General features: G+C 44.3%; 1 protein-coding gene across 1 annotated transcript in view; it reads left to right on the forward strand.

The window, feature by feature from the left end:
* Positions 1-220: 220 nt before the first annotated feature.
* Positions 221-19,509, forward strand: part of PLCB3 (phospholipase C beta 3) — a 550,119-nt gene continuing 530,830 nt past the window's right edge. The window contains exon 1 of the mRNA XM_069207906.1: positions 221-438. Within this exon, the coding sequence (XP_069064007.1) occupies positions 340-438 (99 nt within the window). The 5' untranslated portion in view covers positions 221-339. The remainder of the gene's footprint in view (positions 439-19,509) is intronic.

A 19,509-nucleotide genomic window follows, 5' to 3' on the forward strand; every position in this document is an offset into this window, starting at 1 on the left:
CTTAGCCGGTTTCTTCGCTTTTTTTCTGCTGGTTCTCAGAGGAGCTACTCGAAACCTTTACCCAACGCCGCCTCCTATCACCCTCTCTCTCCCGTCAGGTTCAGCCCTCTCTATCCGCCTCCCTCCGCCCTGTACCGCCCCCACTCTTTCCCTTTGTCCCGCCCCAATTCCTCCCCTCCGCCACGCCTCCTCTGTCCTCCCTCGGGCCCGGGTCCATCCCGCCCCTCCTCTGTGCTCCTCATCCAGGCAGAAGCTTCATAGTTTGTTTGTCTGGCTCCCGCAGGGGCCGTCTATCCCTCTACGCCAAGGGGCCCCGAGGGAGCCCACCCTCCCAGGGCCATGGCCGGGGCCCGTCCGGGGGTGCACGCTCTTCAGCTGAAGCCCATTTCTGTGCACGAGACCCTCAAGAAGGGCAGCAAGTTCATCAAATGGGACGAGGTGAGTGAGAGTGGGCATTCTTGGGGGGCGGGGGCTTCCGGGAAGTGACCAGGGCAACGACTGCAGTGACAGGGCCACTTGCGAAAGAAGGGTTCGAGAGCAGTTAGAAATCCAAAGGGGTTGATAGGTGGGTGGGAAAGGCAGGGTAAGAGGGCAGAAAGGCAGCGAGCAGTTAAAAATGTGACGGAGGGTGGCAAAGTATCGGGCAGGTTGGAGTAAGGCAGGGTGGACAGGACGGCGACAGGAGCAGCTAAGCAGTGACAGACAAGTGGGTGACAGGGATAGATGTGGGTTACAAGAGGCACCTAGGAATATAAGGGGTTCAGCGAAGGGGCGACTGGGTAACAAGGAACGCTACCTGAAGAAACCTAGGGTTAAATTGACAGGAAGCTGGGAAGAGCTGGGTGTGACAACGGGGTGAGGGAATGCCTTTCGAGTTGGAAAAGTTACATCGATATATTGAGGAGGAATTCCTTTGCAAGTGAATGGGAATCTAGTTAGCGAGGTGAGATTGAGTGCACCTTTACACCGAGGGTTTCACTCCCTCTGGGGGCTCCTGGCAGGGCTGCGCGTAAAGCACGGGCGGGACCGACCGACGGGGAGCCTTCTAAGGGAACGGGGTCGCTATATGGACAATCGATTGTATGTAACGAGAGTGTAGAGGCGAACATCGAAGCTTCGCTGGGGTAGAGGCACACTTTGAAAACTGCCTGCAAGGCATTGAGGTGACCCATGGAGCATGGTTGTCAAGTGGACACAAGTATACAATGGGGGTTGGCTGCAGAGTACAGAGGGAACTACTGGAGCGTGGCTGTGAAATGGCCACATAAGTAAAGATTGGTTGCATGGCACAGAGATCACCGCGGGAGCCTGGCGGTAATGTGGGTGCGATAGAGGTGTGCCTTGAACGTTGTCTGGAAGGTATAAAGGTGATCATTGCAGCATGGCTGTTATCGGGGCACAGAGATAAACGCGGAAGCCTGGGTGCAGCAGTGATCTTTCGAGCGTGGTAATAAAATAGACGCAGGGATAAACGCGGACTTATGTCTGTAGGGTACAGAGGTCACAACTGGAGCATGGCTATGATATGGAAACAGAGATAGCCACTGGCTGTAGAGTACAGGGATCACCATTAGACCATGGTAGTAATATGGGTACCGAGATTCACAGTGAAGATTGGCTCTAACAAGGGTACGAAGGTGAACTCTGAAGATGGGCTGCAGAGTATAGTGTTCACCTTTGATTCGCGTCTTTAGGGATGGCTCGTGGGTGAGCAATGAAGCTTGGCTGTAGGATATAGAGATGGATGTTGACACCTTTTTTTAGGATGTAAAGGTTATTGCAACATGTATGTTATTGCATAAGCTGAAGAAATGTCTTGTATTTCTTCTCTGTATGGTACAGTACGGTTTGGTGGTCCACACTGAAACTGACTTGGAGGCCTGGCTTACAGTTTACTACTAAAGCTTGGCCCTTGACGGGGGATAGAGGGTACTCCAAAGGTTGCCCTCAGGTAGGGTGTGGCGTCAAACATCAAAGCTTGATAATCAGTAGGGTCTAGTGGCAAATCCTGAAGCTCAGCTTCGGGTAGGGTAAATAGGTGAACATCGAAGCTCGACTATATGCATTGAGTGGAGGAATATGGAGGTGACACACCGAAGCTTTGCACAATGTACTGCTGAAACGTAAGCACTGAAGCTTGGTTGTTGAATGGTATGTAGGTGAACACTGCATCTTGGCAGTCAAGCTTTAGAAGCACAGAGTGAGAACTGAGTGCTGGGATAGAAGTAAATTGAAACTTAACTATCGTCTCAATAAAGGTTAACACAAGCTTGGCTATAAAGGAGGTTAAAGTATAAATAGGCATACATAATGCATAGATTTGAGATATTAAAGGGAACAAGAACGTTTGGCTGTAAGCATGATATAGAGGTCAACACAGCAATGCTTCAATGTATAAGGGTGTACAATGAAACTTTTGTTGGTGAACATGTAGGGGCGTGTTCATTCTTGGCCATAGGCAGAATATACAGAGGGAAATTAAGCAGTGAGCAGAGTGCAGAGGTGAAGGCTGGAGTCTGGATGCAGGCGGAATATCGGGGTAATCACCAAAGCTTGTCATGTAGGCGGGATACAGGGGTAAATAATGAATCTTAACCTTATGTAGGCTGCAAGGGTAAACGTTGATGCTTGGGTCTAAGGATAGCAGGTATACTAGTACTGAGAGGAGAATGCTGCCACGTGATCGCAGCAGAACAGAGAGGTAAAGGCACCTGCGGGGCTAGACATGGCTGATGAGGTGACCACAGAAGCTGTTCATGGAGATTTTGTATACTGTCACTCACCAGGGGAACCACTCCAATGTTATTCTTGCTGTAGTTTTAGTTAGCAAAGGATGTCAGAGTGTGAAAACTAATTGTTGCTTCCAGGAGGCACATCCTGCCGGGGGATTGTAAATATGCCACTGCGGAATACTCGTTAGTGCACTGAGCCTAAGAACCAGGCTTATGTAGGAGTTGAATTCTTGATCGAGCATTTGCTTGGCTCGATGATGTTACTTATTTGTACAGGGATTAATGCCACCGTGAGTTCACTTCAAAATCCTGAAAGGAGTTGGCAGTGATGGAAGGTGCCCAGAAAGGTGGGAAAAAGGGATGGGCGAGATGAGAAGTATTGTCCGTTTTCTTTGATCCAATAAAAATGATAGCTCATATTTGTGAACGAAGTGGAAAAAAAGCAAAAGATGATGGGGGAAATACTTAAAAAGTCTCAGCCACAACGATCTTCAGAGGCTGGATAACAGCCCATTATATTATTTTGCCCACTGCACCACTCCAGACAGGAAACAGCCTTTTACAAAGCAGTCTGCTCCTTCTCCAGTAGAAGCAGTACAGCTGACTGCCAGGCTACATTCCCTGGGAACAGAAGCACAAACATCCCCAGGCTGGTTTCAGCCTTCTTGGTGCTCATCAGTGAGATCCAGCTTGGAACCACGTATGGGCATATTCTTTCCACTTACTGTATCGCGTTTGCAATGCAATTGGTCTTGCATTTGCTTGAGTTAGAGCTATTAGCGTTGTAAATTCCTAATAGGACTTTTCTTGCCACATAAATAGAAATGAAAAGTAAAACAGTTGACACAAGCAAGTCAATTCCAAGCGGCATGAGCGTGAAGGAGAGACACAAAAGGAAAAATAACTTTGCTCACAGTCAAACCTATCAGCAATCATGCAATTATCCATGTAACAGGGGCAGTCTGCATGGGGGTAACAAAACCGCTCCAAGGAGGGACAAACGTAGAGCATTTACCAATGATAAAGGATTTTTGAAAGGCGAGCCCACGAACAAGTGAAAGTGATGGGCATGCGGTGGGTGTGGTTAAACGCCTACAATACTTACAACTGGTCAAAGTGCTTGCGCACTCGACCTAAAAACGGTGATGGGTGGATACCTACAAAAGTCTTTGGCCCTGGCAATTGCTCATCCCTGCATTTCAGTCACTCTTTTTTTTTTTTTTTTTTTTCACTCACTGCAGACATGGAGCAACCATTTGCAAATTAGTTAAGGTAATGCCATAATAGGAACAGTTTGTCCAGAAGTGCCATCCTTTTGAACGGAAAGTAAGCAAACTGACCAGATGTTTTCTGGCAGTTTGAACATGCTTCTATTGCAGCAGGACCAAGACAGATTTGCAAATGGTTGCTCCCCGTCTAGAGTGGCATAGCAGGCTAAATAGATTGGAGTGCTTGAGAGTGGCTAATATTTTGCAAGCTTTACTCCTTTCATCGTCGCTAGGTTTCTGCAAGCTTTCCTCCCATCATCATCGAAGTGGAATTGCTATTGTCAGATGCCTATGACATATTGTTTGGAGGTCAAAGACATGTTTCCATGTTTATTGTGTCCAGATTACAAATAGGACCAGCCCTATGCAGCGCAAACCGTTTGGTTGAAAGTTTACTGAAACATAGTGTGGATCTTCGAAAGAGGCTTGCCTGACACTAAAGACAAGAATCCATCCATATGTATAAGTTGTTCAAATTTTTAACTATGATTCATAAAGTCTTCACTTTTGGACCAAGCTCACAAAGCTGTGAGCTCGGCTTGTATCACAAACAATGGCTCTGTTACAAAAATATGGACATGTAATTGCAAAATGTAACTGGCAGTGCTCTCAGAATGCCACCTTATATACACGGAGAAGCGTGGAGGCAAGACTGATAATTGTTTGCGCTCAAAATAAAATGTACACAAAAAACGTGCAGATTGGAAAAATGTTTTGTTAAACAATTCTACAACTTTACATACCATATCTCTGAGGTATCATCTAGTAAAGCGTGATTGACACATGCCAGTGTTTAAAAAAAGACTAACAATGGTGAATCGCTCTAAAACCATTATGGGCAAGATGAAAATTAAGGGCCCAGTTTTTAAAGAAAGTCACGAAAGTGCACCTGTTGGTATATATATATCCTTTCACTGGTACATATTTATGGAATTCACAAGAATTCCGTGTAGGACTGGAAACCGTATGCCAATCAAAATGTTGTGATTTCTATTTTTGCCTGTGCAAATACACATGCATATATTTGCTAGAGTGAAAATCTGCAAATTTACTTGCACTTCACCTCTTTTTTTTCCTGCTCTGGAAAACATTTTACTCCTACCCTTGCCAGGAGTAAGTTTACTACGTTTTCTAGGGTGGGAACAGTTTGAAGAGGAGTTAGTGAATTACCTTAAACCAGTACATTTGTAGGTATGCACAGACGTGCACAGCATTTCATCCCTATAACTACTGCTACCTGGAGGCTTTCTGTCCCTGTATGTAAATTTGCAAGAAGATGGCAAAATGACAATATTCAACGAAGCCAAACCCTGATATAATATGAGCCCTGGCAAACTCAGAGAGGCTGTTATCAGAGCTACGATATAACACAAGTGCTGCCAAAATTTATCACGTCACTTCATGGCACCAAAAGGGAGAAGTGGATTTTTTTTTTGCAGGACAAGTAGATTTCTGAAGTATCCAGTCCCTTGGACAAGTAGATATTTTATAAAGTTCCACCGTCCTGCATCAAGTTCTGTTTTTATGTGAAGAAATACCACACAATGTTCGGTCTTGTTATATATCTCCCTTGTACCGTATGCATAAAAATGGGTTGTTGTGGTGGGCAACATATTGTGCTGCTTTCCAGCGTTTTCTCGGTCAGGTCATATCTCACTGTTAGGCTACGGTTGCCCTTTCACTTTTACTCCTGCTATTTTTCCACTCTTGTAAATTGGATTTCATTCTTCTGTTTTGAGGTCCACTGTCAGAAACTACTCATTTTTGTAGTAGGCTTAATTTAAGTAGTGAATATATCATAACATAGCACAAAATGCCTTTGCCTTACTTTGTCAGTAGAGCAGTATAAACAACCACCTCTTTTAAAAACCAGTTAAACCCACAATGTAAACAGGAGAGATTTTTGTAAGTTACCTTTCATCAACCAAGAATAATTTCTTGCTATTTAATTTTGTTGTTCCCTGAGAAGTGTTTCCCACTGAGGTGTGCAGTAGGGTGCTCCATTTCTTCCTCACTGACATGCTGAGGACATATTGGTCATTGGCCCATAGCAGTGCTTCCGAAACTCTTTATAACCACCGCCCAATTTTTAGAACGACAAGCTTCCGTGACCCATATAGGTTTAATGGACCTGACATGTTTGATTTTGTTTTATGTAACTAAAGCATTGTGGGGTAGCACACTGTCATTTACAGACAGCACATCTGCCATTTAATTAGTCACTAAATTTGCACAGACATACAGTTTTATAGCTAAAACTATATTGCACACAAATGATAATGTTTGGAAATCGGTTGAACACTTACAATTTGTGAATCACCAAGTAAAGTGTCTTGATCTGTTTTTACCCTATTAAAATCTTTGCCATCTCACTTCAGAATTACAATAACATGCTTCATTTTTACTTTTCTAACTGCTGAATATTTACAGTTTATTTACAGATATTTGCATTTTGTTGTGTTACAAAAACTGACGTACGCACAGCCTTTCTTTTCACACGAATAAAGTGCAGTGTGTGAAAGATTTGTCACAAAATTCACTTTGTTTCTTACTCTGACTGCAAAGTGAGAGGTTTATTAACACCAATCGCCTAGTTAAAAAAACTAAGCAGCAATTTGTCAGTAGACATACCCTAACATTTGACTTATATCTTTGAAGCACAGCAAATGTAACAAGATAAATACCTAATTTCAAGGCCTCCACGACCCACCAAAAAGGGCTGCCACCCACAGTTTGGGAAACACGGATTTAGTGTTGTATATTAGCAATTAAAGTGTTCCATTGTAGCATTGACATAGTGCTTCGTGCCCTTTGTAAGGACATGAAGCTCTCAGATTTGAAGCGTATTCTGATTCGAAGTGTACACCTTGCTCCTGCTCAGAATGTGTGGTTAGGAAGGTGTGGGATGCAGTTTTTCCTGTAAGTAAGTTCGAGTGAGGTGTGTGGGACTATCCAGTGCTGTGAGTCAATCGCTGGGGCGTAATGTGCACAATACAAATGTCCTGACCTCCATCATTGGCCCACAAAATACCAAATCAAAGTCAGATCTTGAGAATAACCACCAAGTGTTTAAATGATTTCCATTTGGATGAATTAATACACATGTATCACAGGTGGAACACTGAGCCGGTGTTGGACACCCCTTGTGTGAGGCATTTGAACAGTGTGTGATTGTTTGTCAGAGGTCAGAGTGGAAGGTATGCTTCTGACCAAGAAAGGCTGCTTAAAAGCATTTGTCCAAAACACATTCTGCAACTTATTAGACTCATTTCCTTTTTCAAAGTAACTACTGAGCTGTTTTTGGATCGACGTTTGGGCTTCAATTTGTGGTGCCTTGAAGTTTTGCCAGCACTATGGAGAGAGGGATCTAGAAATTGGCAGGGTTGTTCCTAACATAAATTACTTTACAATGAGCTTGTTGAGGGCCACGAGGTTAGAGAAAGATGACCACTGCCATCCCTTCGGGTCGAGACCACCTGCCTGTGCCCTCTGGTCAGGCTCGTCGCAGAGATTATGTTTCTAACAACTCGTTGGTTCTGGGCAGTGGCTCTAGTTTAACTCTTGGTGACCAGACTGATTCTTCAGTTGTTAGCGCATAACCTCAATGATATGTTCCATTTGGAATAGTGATTACTGAAATGGACCAGGGGCTGTGGGAAGGCATACTGACTCCCACCCACATAACCTGTTTGATGTTATCTTTTACCTTCATCTTAGCAAGGTCAGGGACCTGTATAGCATTTACCAGATGGAAGCAGCTACCCCTACCCCTCTTCATGCACCTTCCTTAGTTCGCTGCTTAACAAGGACCTGTAAGCTGTTATCACCAGCCCTGCTGTTTTTGCTGTCGTGAAGTGGTTTCAGTAACTTTGATATTGTCTTCTTGGAGATGATTTTCTTTATCTAGAAAATGGGAAAGAAAAGTCACATCGTAATATTCACTATCTTCCACCCGAGGGGCCCGCAGTCCTGTCCTTCCTGAATCTTTCACACCATGATACAGTTCATGATGTCCATCTGGGCTATCTGAGCACTGGGTGACCCCTAAGCTCACCTCAGATGAGTGCTTGAAACCCTTGTACGAGCCAGTCCAGTTGGCCAGCATCTTGCCGTTCTAGAACTAAAAATAACATCCCCATACAACATCTTTGGAAGTGACCTGGTCATTTTGCTTCTTTTATATTTATTGAGATATGGCCAGTCGTGTGTCCTGTTCCAGCCACATCTAAAGCTCAGCATGCAGGGATGTGCAGTACTTACTGACCAGGGTCCTCTTCTTTTGACTCTCGCAGAAATTCAAAGAACCCCCGAGGCATACTGGCTGCATAGGAATCTTAACAGTGTGCAATCATAGTACGTGACTAACAGGTGAGCTGAGGAATGATTCCCTGTCTGTCACCTCTAGCAGAGATGCAGAGCACGCTCTTCACTGTTAATTTGTTTTATGATACTGCTCGTCCGAGAGTAATACAGATGCTAGGTAGGTCTGAGAGCACTGCTGTTGGGATGACCACCATGTTAAACACAGCTATCACAGCTCTTTCTACACTGCAGCTTACAACACAACACAAGGCACAACACATCTCTTGGGTCTATTTCCCACTCTGGTCCACTTTAGTTTCCTTATCTGCTCAGCATTCTACAATCTCTGTCTTCTTTCTTCTCCATCACTGTGCCACTCCACTTGCCTGTCCATTCAGAATTGCAGTGTTCTCTCTTGCATCGTTGGAATATGTTTAATGTGGAAGACGAAGACTAACTATTTTATAGTCCCAGGCAGACCCATGTCCAAGGATTGCAAGTTCCGTTCTCTTTCTCCTCTTCAAGAGCAGGTAGAGACATTCCTGCCCTTGGATAGCCTGAGTTTTCATGTGTACTGCAGGAGCACTGTTACCCCTGCGGGGCAGAGTTGGGCTATTGGTGATGAAAGGCTTACTTGGGCAACAGGTCCCCAACTACGCCCTCTGTCTGTGGCAGTGAACCTCCAAGTATTTCATCAGAGAGGCTAAGTTAGGAGGGTTTAACTACATTCACCCAGTGACTACCTGGACTAGGACCATTCCTGTTAGCTAGCTAGGATTTGGTATTCCAATGAAAATGTTCAGATGGTTTGCCGCCCACCCCACCTCTCCGAGTACATTTGGCGCTTAAAGTAGCGCATACAGCCAACTCCTTATGTGATGATGGCAACACGTTATCCCTTCTTCCGTAGAACAACCTGAGCCGGAGTGTTTAATAGTTTTTGCTTGTCCTGACATGGGCCTGCTGGCCAACTCCACTGACAGTTATATATAAGCTAGCACTAGTATGTCATAGACTTTGGATCGGTTTTGCATAACCAGCACCATGTTCCCTCAAATACCCTGAAGCTGGAGAACCTCCCTCGCAAGATGCAAGGTTGGTTCTGTTGTGATCACCTCTCATCAACCCAGTTGCTGCTGATGTACACAGTCTGGTTTCACCAGCAACATAAGAAAACCCAGGATGCCCTGCGGCTTGCCTAGTCTTTGTGTAACCCTTTCATGCCCTGGGACACTGGATACGGTTCCCCTGCTGGCTGTATTTTCTCTGAGCCTAGGCCAAGTCCTGGCCCAGAGCTTTCCCTTGCCTCTGGCCGAGTGTTGACATCTCCAGAGGATTCCACCTCCCGGGCCGTTTGAACTGCCAGTGTTCTCAGTCCTTCCTTCTCCACAGTGAACTAACCCACATTTTAAACACAAGTAAACAATAAAAATTAGACCGGCATTCATTACTCCCTTTAACCAACATATAAACAATTTTTGTAGGATGTTAAGTTTCTCCTTTGTATGTTAAGTTTCTCCTTTTCAAAGCTTAGATTTCAAGAGTAATTTGGCAGAATGTTTTTAAGGACATAGGGCCTGATTCTAACTTTGGAGGACGGTGTTAAACCGTCCCAAAAGTGGCGGATATACCACCTACCGTATTACGAGTTCCATAGGATATAATGGACTCGTAATACGGTAGGTGGTATATCCGCCAGTTAGAATCAGGCCCATAGTGTGTTTCTATGTCATTTTCCAACTTCATGAGACTGCTACAAGAGAGCGGTAGGGTACTCTCTACGCTGAAGCTGTATTTGCTGCTGCGCGTTTTAAAGGTCTATAAAAATACCTCCTATCTTGCCCTTTGACAGTATGCCAGCTCCTTTTCCTCCACAGAACCCCTCGGGGTGTTCAGTCCGCTTACCCCCTCCCTGAGTACCCTATTTGCAGTAGCTGAAGAAGTGGTTGTATGTCATGTTTGTGCTACACTCCTCTTTCACCTGGCTTCACTGTTTTCTGCATTGTTTCACTTAGCCTCTCTCTTGTTTGCTGTCGTTATCTCGTTGCCTCTATCGTGTGCTTTTTTTCTTCCCCTTTACTTATCGGACCATTTCCCTCTTTCTCTGTTTTGATGCTAATTTCTCGTTAGTGCATCCACCTTCTTTGTCCTCCCTATCTCTCCTGTTCTCTCTCGTTTTTGGTCTCTGCTTCCTCCCCACCCCCACCTTTCGTTTCCTTGCCCATTTCATTGTCTCTCCCATTTTTTTCTCGAGCTCCCTCGATCTTTCCGTCCGTGTTTCTCTCCGCCTATACCTATCTTCCTGTCATCGATGTGTCCGTCTCCTTCACTTCGCTGTAGTTCTTTCTGTTTCACTCACCTCTTTCCTCAGATAAGTTCTCTTGCTCTCTCCTCCTGAACATGTTGCTCAGAACTCCTTGCTCTGTGTGAGTCTTGCTTGAAACTGGGCCTTACCATGGACTGCGAAAAAAAACTAAACTTTGAAAGCCAAGGAAAATGTTAGGAACTTTTTTCTCTCCTTTTGATTAAAAAAAGTTAGCCAAATAAGGAAGTGCAGAAGTTCAGCGATGACGGGTAAACAAAGAAAGAGAATATACACAGGGAGAGGGGTGGGAAGTGAGAGCGGGGTGAGGAAGCATTAAGAGTGTATAGACGGAGAGAAAGATAGATGAGCCTGCCTGGGGAAGGATTATAAATGGAAGGTGGCCCTGGAGGAATTCCAGTGGAACTTGAAAATGGTTTCCAATGACATTATTTCATTTGCGCAAGTATAATAACATATGTCGATTTTGGGTGGCATTTAATTAACCCATATCTTCGCTCTGATAGTTCTGCTTGCTATATACCTAATGCCCCAGTACCCATAGCCACTGGATCCATTGGAAACGGTTTCATTACTGTCCATGGGAAATTTCCACAGTGGTGAGGCTCACAAAGGGTGGAGACATCAAAGAGGGATATCGAAATGGAAGGGGTAAAAAAACGGGGGAGGGACAGGAAAAAACAAAGGAGAGACTGTGAAACCAAGAGGCGGGCAGGTGAGATGGGTTGGGTAAATGGAGGGGTGAGAGAAGGAAAACCCAAGTGCTTTACTTCTGCTATTTGTAAACTATATTTTAGGAATATAGTAAAGAAACTGGAATCTAACGCTGGCAAGTCACACACCCTTCGTTCTGCCAAGAAATCGTTCGCGTACTCTACTATATTGTTTGAGGAACTGGAGTGTGAGGACCGGGTGCGGCCTCCCCAGACAGGAAGCAACAGCCTCACATTCCCCGGGGAACACATTTAAGGACTGCAGAGGAAGTTGTTGGGAGGAAAATGATGTCAATAAAGCTATGAAGCAGGATGAGCCCTGCCTCGTTTATATCGTGCTGGTTTGGCGCCTGGAAACTGCCCTGGGCCGCGGGCAGGTACCGCACTCGCAGAATGGCTTGCGCTGGCCCGGAGCAGGGTGGAGGTGTAGTCCCCATCCACACAGTGCAGAGGATGGACATGCCCTTAAAGAAGGATATTGAAGGGGTGAGGGACGAGCCCCCGCCCTCCCCCTCCCCGAGAGCGCAGAAATTGGTCTAATCCAGCAGCAGCGTGGGGTCTGCATTCGCAGCGTTGAAAGGTCAGAGTCATGCCTAGGCCCCAGTCAAGGTCAGAGTCATGACTAGGCCCCAGTCGCAGGCAGCGCGTGCGCGAGGAGCGCACGCGGGGGTGGGGGTGAGCCCACTGCCCAGGCCTCGCTGACGGTCTTTTGAAGCATTTGGCCTCATAGTGGGAAGGGGACGGGGGACTAGCCCTGAACGGGTATAATGCATGAAAGTATCGGTTGAAGTACAGGGATGCACTGTGCCCGGCCCACGGCCAGCCAGGGCTATGCATAATGACAGGAGACGGAAGGGGCCAGCCTCACCGAGTGAGAGTGCTCAGGCTAAATCGCTTCGAACCACCCAGGACTGTGCCTCACTGAGAGCCACTCGTGGGTAGACTAGGGGCAACTGAGGGACATTATAGAAAGTGGCTTGATCCTTGGACTTTATTATTTCCTCTGCAATGCAATTTCAAAAGCAACTAGCCTTGGTAGAACCAAAAGCGGCGAATGCATTGACAGCGAGACTGAATAGTTTTACAGGTTAGTGTTTTGTTAACACTCCTGTGTGCTGAATATAGAAGAAAGGCACTGCATAATCTGAGCTTCTGGGTCCCGACATAGAATTAAGTTGATGATATTGGCTGTATTTTTTATGGATTGAGTGCATAAATAATCACCACAACATTAACTGCGACATGGACATCTGTGATATTTCATTAGATATGCAACGCTTTTAGGTTTGACATCAACGGCGCATTCTGTTCTTAAAGGAGATTTTGGTCTGCCTGCCTCAGCCTTTGGCTTCTTTTTCTCCAGAACCATCATACATTTACTTGTGAATCACACCTTGGCTCAGCTAATAGGTCTATTTCAATATCACAATTCTTAAGTCTTGCCTACAGGCAGCTTTTGCTTGTCTTGTTTAAGACCTACTGACCCAACAAACAGTGGGCTTTAGGTAGGCCCCTTTCTTACCATTGGTTGGCTTTCTCATCACTGAGTCTCTTGCTTCTTATTCCTTGGCTTTCCTTCCTTTTCTTGTGTTGGTTCTTCCTCTGGAGTATAACTTCTTCACAATAATTTCAATAGGATGACTTTTATTTTTCTGCTGCTCACATTCAGCTACAACTGCAACAGTAATCAGGCAAGAAGTGGTCACTGCAGACAGTGGCTGGGAGTTTCAAAGACTTTGCTGCTCCCCTTATGCTAGTGAAAATCTCTGCACTGAGTGAAGAGGTATTGGAAGTGATCTGCATTCCTTAGCTATCAATTTATCATGAGTAAGTGTGCAGTTAACTTGATATGATTTGTGACAAGCCTGAGACTTTAGCAAAAGTAGTTCCATTTTTAGTTGTGGCAATGATGCAACTCCAGATAGAGTGGTAAATAAGTGACTTGTGTATGTATTTTATAATTTAGGCTTAAGTGTATGCATTCCAAGCATCATTTTTAATTGAATGCATTTTTGTTAAGATTTTTATTAATCACAGCAATAAAATAATTTCTGATTCTACTTTCTCCTTTTGCTTTTAACACTCCTTGGGAATGGATGTGCTTTCCTGATCTTTCCCCATGCGTGCTATTTCCCTTTCAGAAATAAGCATGCAACCCTCAGTTCTGCTGTTGCTTCCACTGCCCCTCGCACTTGATTTTTATTTTATATTTCAACTCCACCATGCCTCCGTTGATTGCTTGGCCCTTTCTGCTATCAAGAGCGCTCATGAGCATTTGTTTTCTTTTTTCGATGCTGCAATGTGCAAAAGTATTGTCTGAACGAATTTGCAAAGCCCATATATGTGAATAGGTAAAGGCAAAATGTGAGACCTAGAGCCTTTCTTGATCTTTTGGCAATGTGGAGGTGTACTTCTGCCGCCCCTGTAATCGACACATTCATGGTAATGCAACAAGCAACAACTGGCAACTCAATTATTGAAATAAATGCACATTCCAATAGTCTATTAAAAACAAATAAGGGTGCTCATACACTAAAACACATTGTTGCCATGATGTGTAATGCCGGATTGCTAAAAAGCAAACCGGTAGCATGAACTGAACAAAAACAAAATTAGTGGAGCACTCCAAGAAACTCAATATATCCAAAGTTTAAAGACAAATGTTGTCTTATAAGTCAAGTTGGAAAGAAACCATAAATTAAACCATCAGGGTATTTCTTATAATGGTGTTGGTACTAATATCATACAAAGAATAAATGTACAAACATACAAAAAGAATATGTAAAAAACAATAGTGCCAAAAAAGAAGAGAATTTTATATATATAACACATAAAAATATCGCAGAAATACAAATGCAATACAAACAATTCATAAATAGATACAAAATACAAAAACCAACAGCCGACACGTGTTTCGTCCAAACCGGACTTCTTCAAGGCTTAATCATTCAAATGGCACTCGACCTCGTATCCCCCTTTGGGACTGGGTTTAACAAAAGAACCCGTCTCTTGATGTCTTCAGACTGCAACCCACATAATATTATTAGCAACTTCCTTCCATCCTTCTGGTCTGAACTAGGAGACAGCATAGTCTTAATGTCCCTTATAACCTATAGCAATAGTCAGCATCTGTATTCAGTTTTTTCCTTTTCTTCGAGTTGGCGCCAATTAGTGTGAACGAGCGTCATGGTAATGCATGTTGGACTATATCACAGCAAGTGAGTCGCCTGTAGCATTGGGGAGTAAATGTTGACAAAAGCCTTTGAAAAATGGACACCATAGAGAACAAGCAGCAACAAAGTTAATTTGTCCGTCAAGCACAGTTCTAACTAAAATATTTAAAAAACTGCTGCAGTGAAAACAAAACAAAAAAACAAACATTTTGCTTGTTGTATAAAATGCATCTACTTGAAAATCAATGTAATATGCAATGATTTTGTTTCAATTTACTTTTGAGATGCAAAATATTCCTCCAGGATTTGCAGGGCAAGTACTCCCTAAGAACAGGAACGATACACAAAACAGCCAATGGCATGAGATGAGAATACTCTTCTTGGGGGAGACAAATCTAACTTGATGTACATTGTGAGTCGCAGGTCATGCAGACATATGTGCTGTTTAGCGAGGCCTAAATAAGGGTTGATTTACTTTCGGGAGCATCCATTTTCAGATGCGTTTTTCAGCGCTGACACCCCCCCCCCCACCCCCCAGTGTAGACTCAAGTATTGACAGTGCCATTATCATGCAGTGCAAATGTCAAACCTATTTGCTTTCCCAAAGACTTAATCGAGCTGGGTCATATGTTGAAAGTTATTTATGTGTGCTAGGATAGGTGAACACCTGATCCAGGTGTCACTAGGGAAACATAGTTGCTATGTTCAGAATGTGCTCCTGAGGCATCAAGCTGCATTGATTTTTGTAAAGAAATTGTTGCTGCAGTCACACGTGCAAACAAGGCAAATAGCCTGGCAATGCCTCCCAGCCCTGTACCCCCTTGCTAATGTCCAATTGCCTCACACACCAGAAACGCCCAAACACAAGACATACCGTACCCACCCTCAGACCTGCCATGTAGTTCTCCCTTACATCCGATGAGCCTGCAAAGCCTTACCTTGGTCGTGCTGTACGTGCCCTCTTGTAAGCGCTATTTACACTGCTGTAGCACGGTACTGTACCTGTTCTGCTGCTGAAGCCAAGGCTATGTCTGATGTCCTTCTTTTATTTTTAGGAAATGTCACGGTTTTTTGGTGTATTAAAAATCTGGTCATCCTAGTTAAGTTAGTTTGGCCTGCTGTTGTGGGTTTTGTATGTGTGAGAGAGGCATGCTTACCATGTGCGGCTGTATACCAATTGTCTGCAAGGAATGCACAGCAACCAATCAAGTGACTGGCAAACTGCTAGTGGACTGAAGAATGGATTTCACATTGGTTGGGTTAAGAGGAGAGGGAGGCTACCAGAAACAAGCAATAACGAGCATTGGCTAATGCAGAAGGTCCCTCCTTTTAGACCTGTGGGGTTTGCCAGTATCTATAGAATCTGCAGTCCGTTCTACTGTACCCATGTGCTCCAGGGTAGGAAGCAGCAGGCCCAAGTTCTTGGGAAACTGTGTACAATTCCAGATACTGATGGTTAGAGTTGTGGTACAGCTTTGGACTCATATAACCTTATTTACATTAATAGAAGAAAGAAAGTCTTAGACTGCAGTGTAACGCCTGATTACCCATCGACCTTCAAACGGGACAAACATCTTGTTTGGGAAATGCTTGAAAAATGAACTGTTCTAGTTTTCTTGCAACGAAATGTACATCTGTAATGGTGACGACTGAAGAATGCCAGATCAGGGCCTTATCTTCACCAATTGGACTTCAACTCCCTATCTTTGCTTCATAAAAATATTTGACATAGCTCTCTGTTGTGAGAGGAAAAAAAGGTACAGAACTTTATAAAAGTCTGTTATAATCAGATCTGTGTTTTCACCCAGCATGTAAGAACCCACTGTTCACCTTGGTTTTTCCGTGATGACTTGTTAAACTGTATTATAACCTGTGACACCACTGAGAGTGGGGCTTCGAAGAATACATTTAGACATCCCATGGCTGTCATTCTGTAATCTGCACCAAATTCCGCAACTTGTTGCACCTACCATATTGCAGTCATCGCTGTGCCCCACATCAGATTTGCTATGAGTAATCCAGAGAGTACCAACATGAAAATATGCACACAAAAAAAAGTGGTAGCTGGGCAAAGTGAGCGTATGCCAAAGTTTGGTCCCCTTAAGGCTGGGATGGGGTAGTAGGACAAATGCTAGAAGACAAGGCTGATGGTCCTGCCTGGTCTCTGGCGACCTGTTGTCTACTAAAAATATCTCAGCATACCTCCATTGACCAAGGAGACAAAATAGCATGACCCCCATTGCTGGTGCAAAAGAGACAAAACGGTGTGCAGGTCCATTGTTAGTAAGACAAGTAGGGAGGCCTGCAGTGCCCCCTGCATGGGCTGGCACTGCTCTGAGACTGCAGACCTCCAAGGCTGATTTCTTGCTGACTTGTGAGGCTTGGCCACTGCTGCTTTGAGGCCAGATATGCTCACATGAATCCTTGACCGCCGGTGTTCCTCCGAGGATTTGAGCTCTTTCCGCGTGGTTACAAAGCCTGTGGCCGTCTTTGCCTCCTACAAGCTTCATCGCCGTACATTGCACCTTAGTGGCATCGTTGAAAGTAGCAGCAAGTGTTCTAGCCAAACCTTGAGTGCCTGTGGCACTCTGTGACTGGCAGACTTCGATGGTTGTGCGTTGAGGGCGCTCTCGTGTTTCGTACGATTCGATAAATGTGCAGCTTTTTGGCGCGCTTACATCCTCAGGCTTCAAACGGCGCTGAAATGTCAACCAATAATCAAGAAGTGAGGCATTCGAAATAGAAGACATCCGGAATCATACTGGAAAAGCTGTGTCCGCACGTTCAGACCCTTCAGAACTTCGAACACGCAAACGGAATGGTTTGCACACCATCTTTGGGTCTTCTGAAGGGAGAGGGGGTCTCCATTCTAAAACCACCAGCGTGCCCCATTACGGGCACAAGCTTGGTGTGAGTCAGAATGTGGACACGTGGACGCTTAAGAGGATTCGATACTCACAGATGTGTAATGAAAACGGATTTCTAAAAATGCTGTCATTCCAGTTCCTCAAACAGCGGTCGGTGATGGTCATGGCAGCAGAGACCTGTAGCTGCTGCTGTCTGCCCTTGACATTCAGAGTAACTAAGGCTGGGTGTGACTTTCTGCCTTTAATTCGCGCCAACCCTTGGCCTCGCGGCAGGGTGAATATGTCCTCTTATCTTATGACCATATTCAGATTTCCTGTCTAGGGCTGAGTGGGTGCAGTGCACGCTGGGAAGTAAAGGGATGGCTGTGCGTCAGAGGCGTGTGCCTCTAATACAGGCAGAACCTGAGGGACAGCCTACTCCAGAGCAGTGATTTTTAACCTTTTGACTTATGTGGACCACCACTTAGTCGGGATCCCGGGGTTCCAATAATGATTAAGTTATTACTTGAAGCAGGGGACACAGACCTAAGCAATTTTGATGATTTGAGTGGCAAATCAATACAGAAACAAACATTCATCAAACAAATACAAATTATGAAATATTTTTAATTCACAAATACTTTTAAAAAAAAATACATTTACATTTTTAAGTTGGAGCGTTTCTAAATTCAATTGAGACCACCCATTGTCTATTCTACATTCTTTTCGATGTACTTTGACTAGTCCCACTAATCAATCTGAGGATACCATCCTATTTTTTAGCCTCCAATTTCAATTCTTTTATATCTGTAGACCGTTTTAAATAGTTCAGTTTACATTTTGTTTATTTATATGCACTTATTATTAAATAATTTGTTAATCATTTTTTATTTTCTAAGCAGTCATAGACCCCTGAGCAGGCTTTGCAGATCTTCCAGAGAACCCTGGACCACACATTACGAACTGCTGCTTGGAGGATTTGTATGTCTGGAGCTTTCCTCTAAAAATTCTCAGCTTGGGGCCAATGTGCTCTTCACAGTACTCCTGGGTTTGCTAAGGGGTCGCTCTTGAGGGCACCTTTTTTATTTGGCACAAAAAGCCAGACCTGCTGGAGAGGAGGGGTTGGAATAGTCTGTGCTTAATTTGTATTATACAAGCCTCATGGGGCCTACGTCTTAATTCTTGGGTTATGTGTAAAAATGCTAGTTTTCTAATTTACTTGCCTCTGTGCCAACCAGGAAGTTTACTGGATAGATAGTGGGAGTAGAAATGTCTCCATGGTTTAGAGTAACTGGATGTGTGCCACCTAAACTATTAGCAAGAGCATCTTGCATAAACTTACAATGGACAGTCGCTAAGGAAAGGTGTGCAAAATCACTTTTACTTACCAGTGACTGGCGAGAATGGGGCTGTGCTTAATTTGTAACAAAATAAGTGCCAGGGCCCTTGTCAGGACGCCTCTGCATCTTGCTTCACCCATGCCAGCACTGCCAATAACAGTACCAACACAACTACTAATCATTACGATCCTACAGGTGTGGCAATTCAGAGTATTCCAAGCCCCTAAAGCTATAAGAATGGCTTGGGTGGTGGGTATTTGTCATGTTAAATGTATATTGAATTAGAAAAACAACTGTTGTTGTGCTCATCTCTAAATTAAAGAGGCAGTGTCATCATGTGGCAGACTGTCATAAGCACCAGTATTGACAATTAAGTGCTGTTGCCGAGCACTGGAAACCACTGGCTCAAATTAAGCACTGGAATAGGGCTATCACAATGAAAAGCGTTGCTAGAGTCCTGATTTTTCGTAGATGGCCACCCGCACATACTATTCATAAAACCCGTAGTTCTCATGGGAATTGCACATTCTACTCTGGAAACCACTGAGCAGTATTGGAGCACAGAGGGTGAGTGCTGAAAAAGATGCTACATTGGAAATCTGGGCCGGAGCGTTCTCTTTTAAATCTTTTTAAAGCTTAGCTACTCTCATGAAAATGGTTGAAACCCAGGCTTTTGCGCCATTCAGTCTCCTCAGTCAGACCTAGCTAATCCACGGAGTTACTTTAGAATTCATTTATCCACTCCTCCATTTCTGCTCGGGCACTCCTAGCGCCTGCAGTGGTAGAAGCTGGCAAGGAGGAACCTTGTAAAA

This window comes from Pleurodeles waltl, chromosome 9 (genome assembly GCF_031143425.1).
Source record: "Pleurodeles waltl isolate 20211129_DDA chromosome 9, aPleWal1.hap1.20221129, whole genome shotgun sequence".
Taxonomy (NCBI): Eukaryota; Metazoa; Chordata; class Amphibia; order Caudata; family Salamandridae; genus Pleurodeles; species Pleurodeles waltl.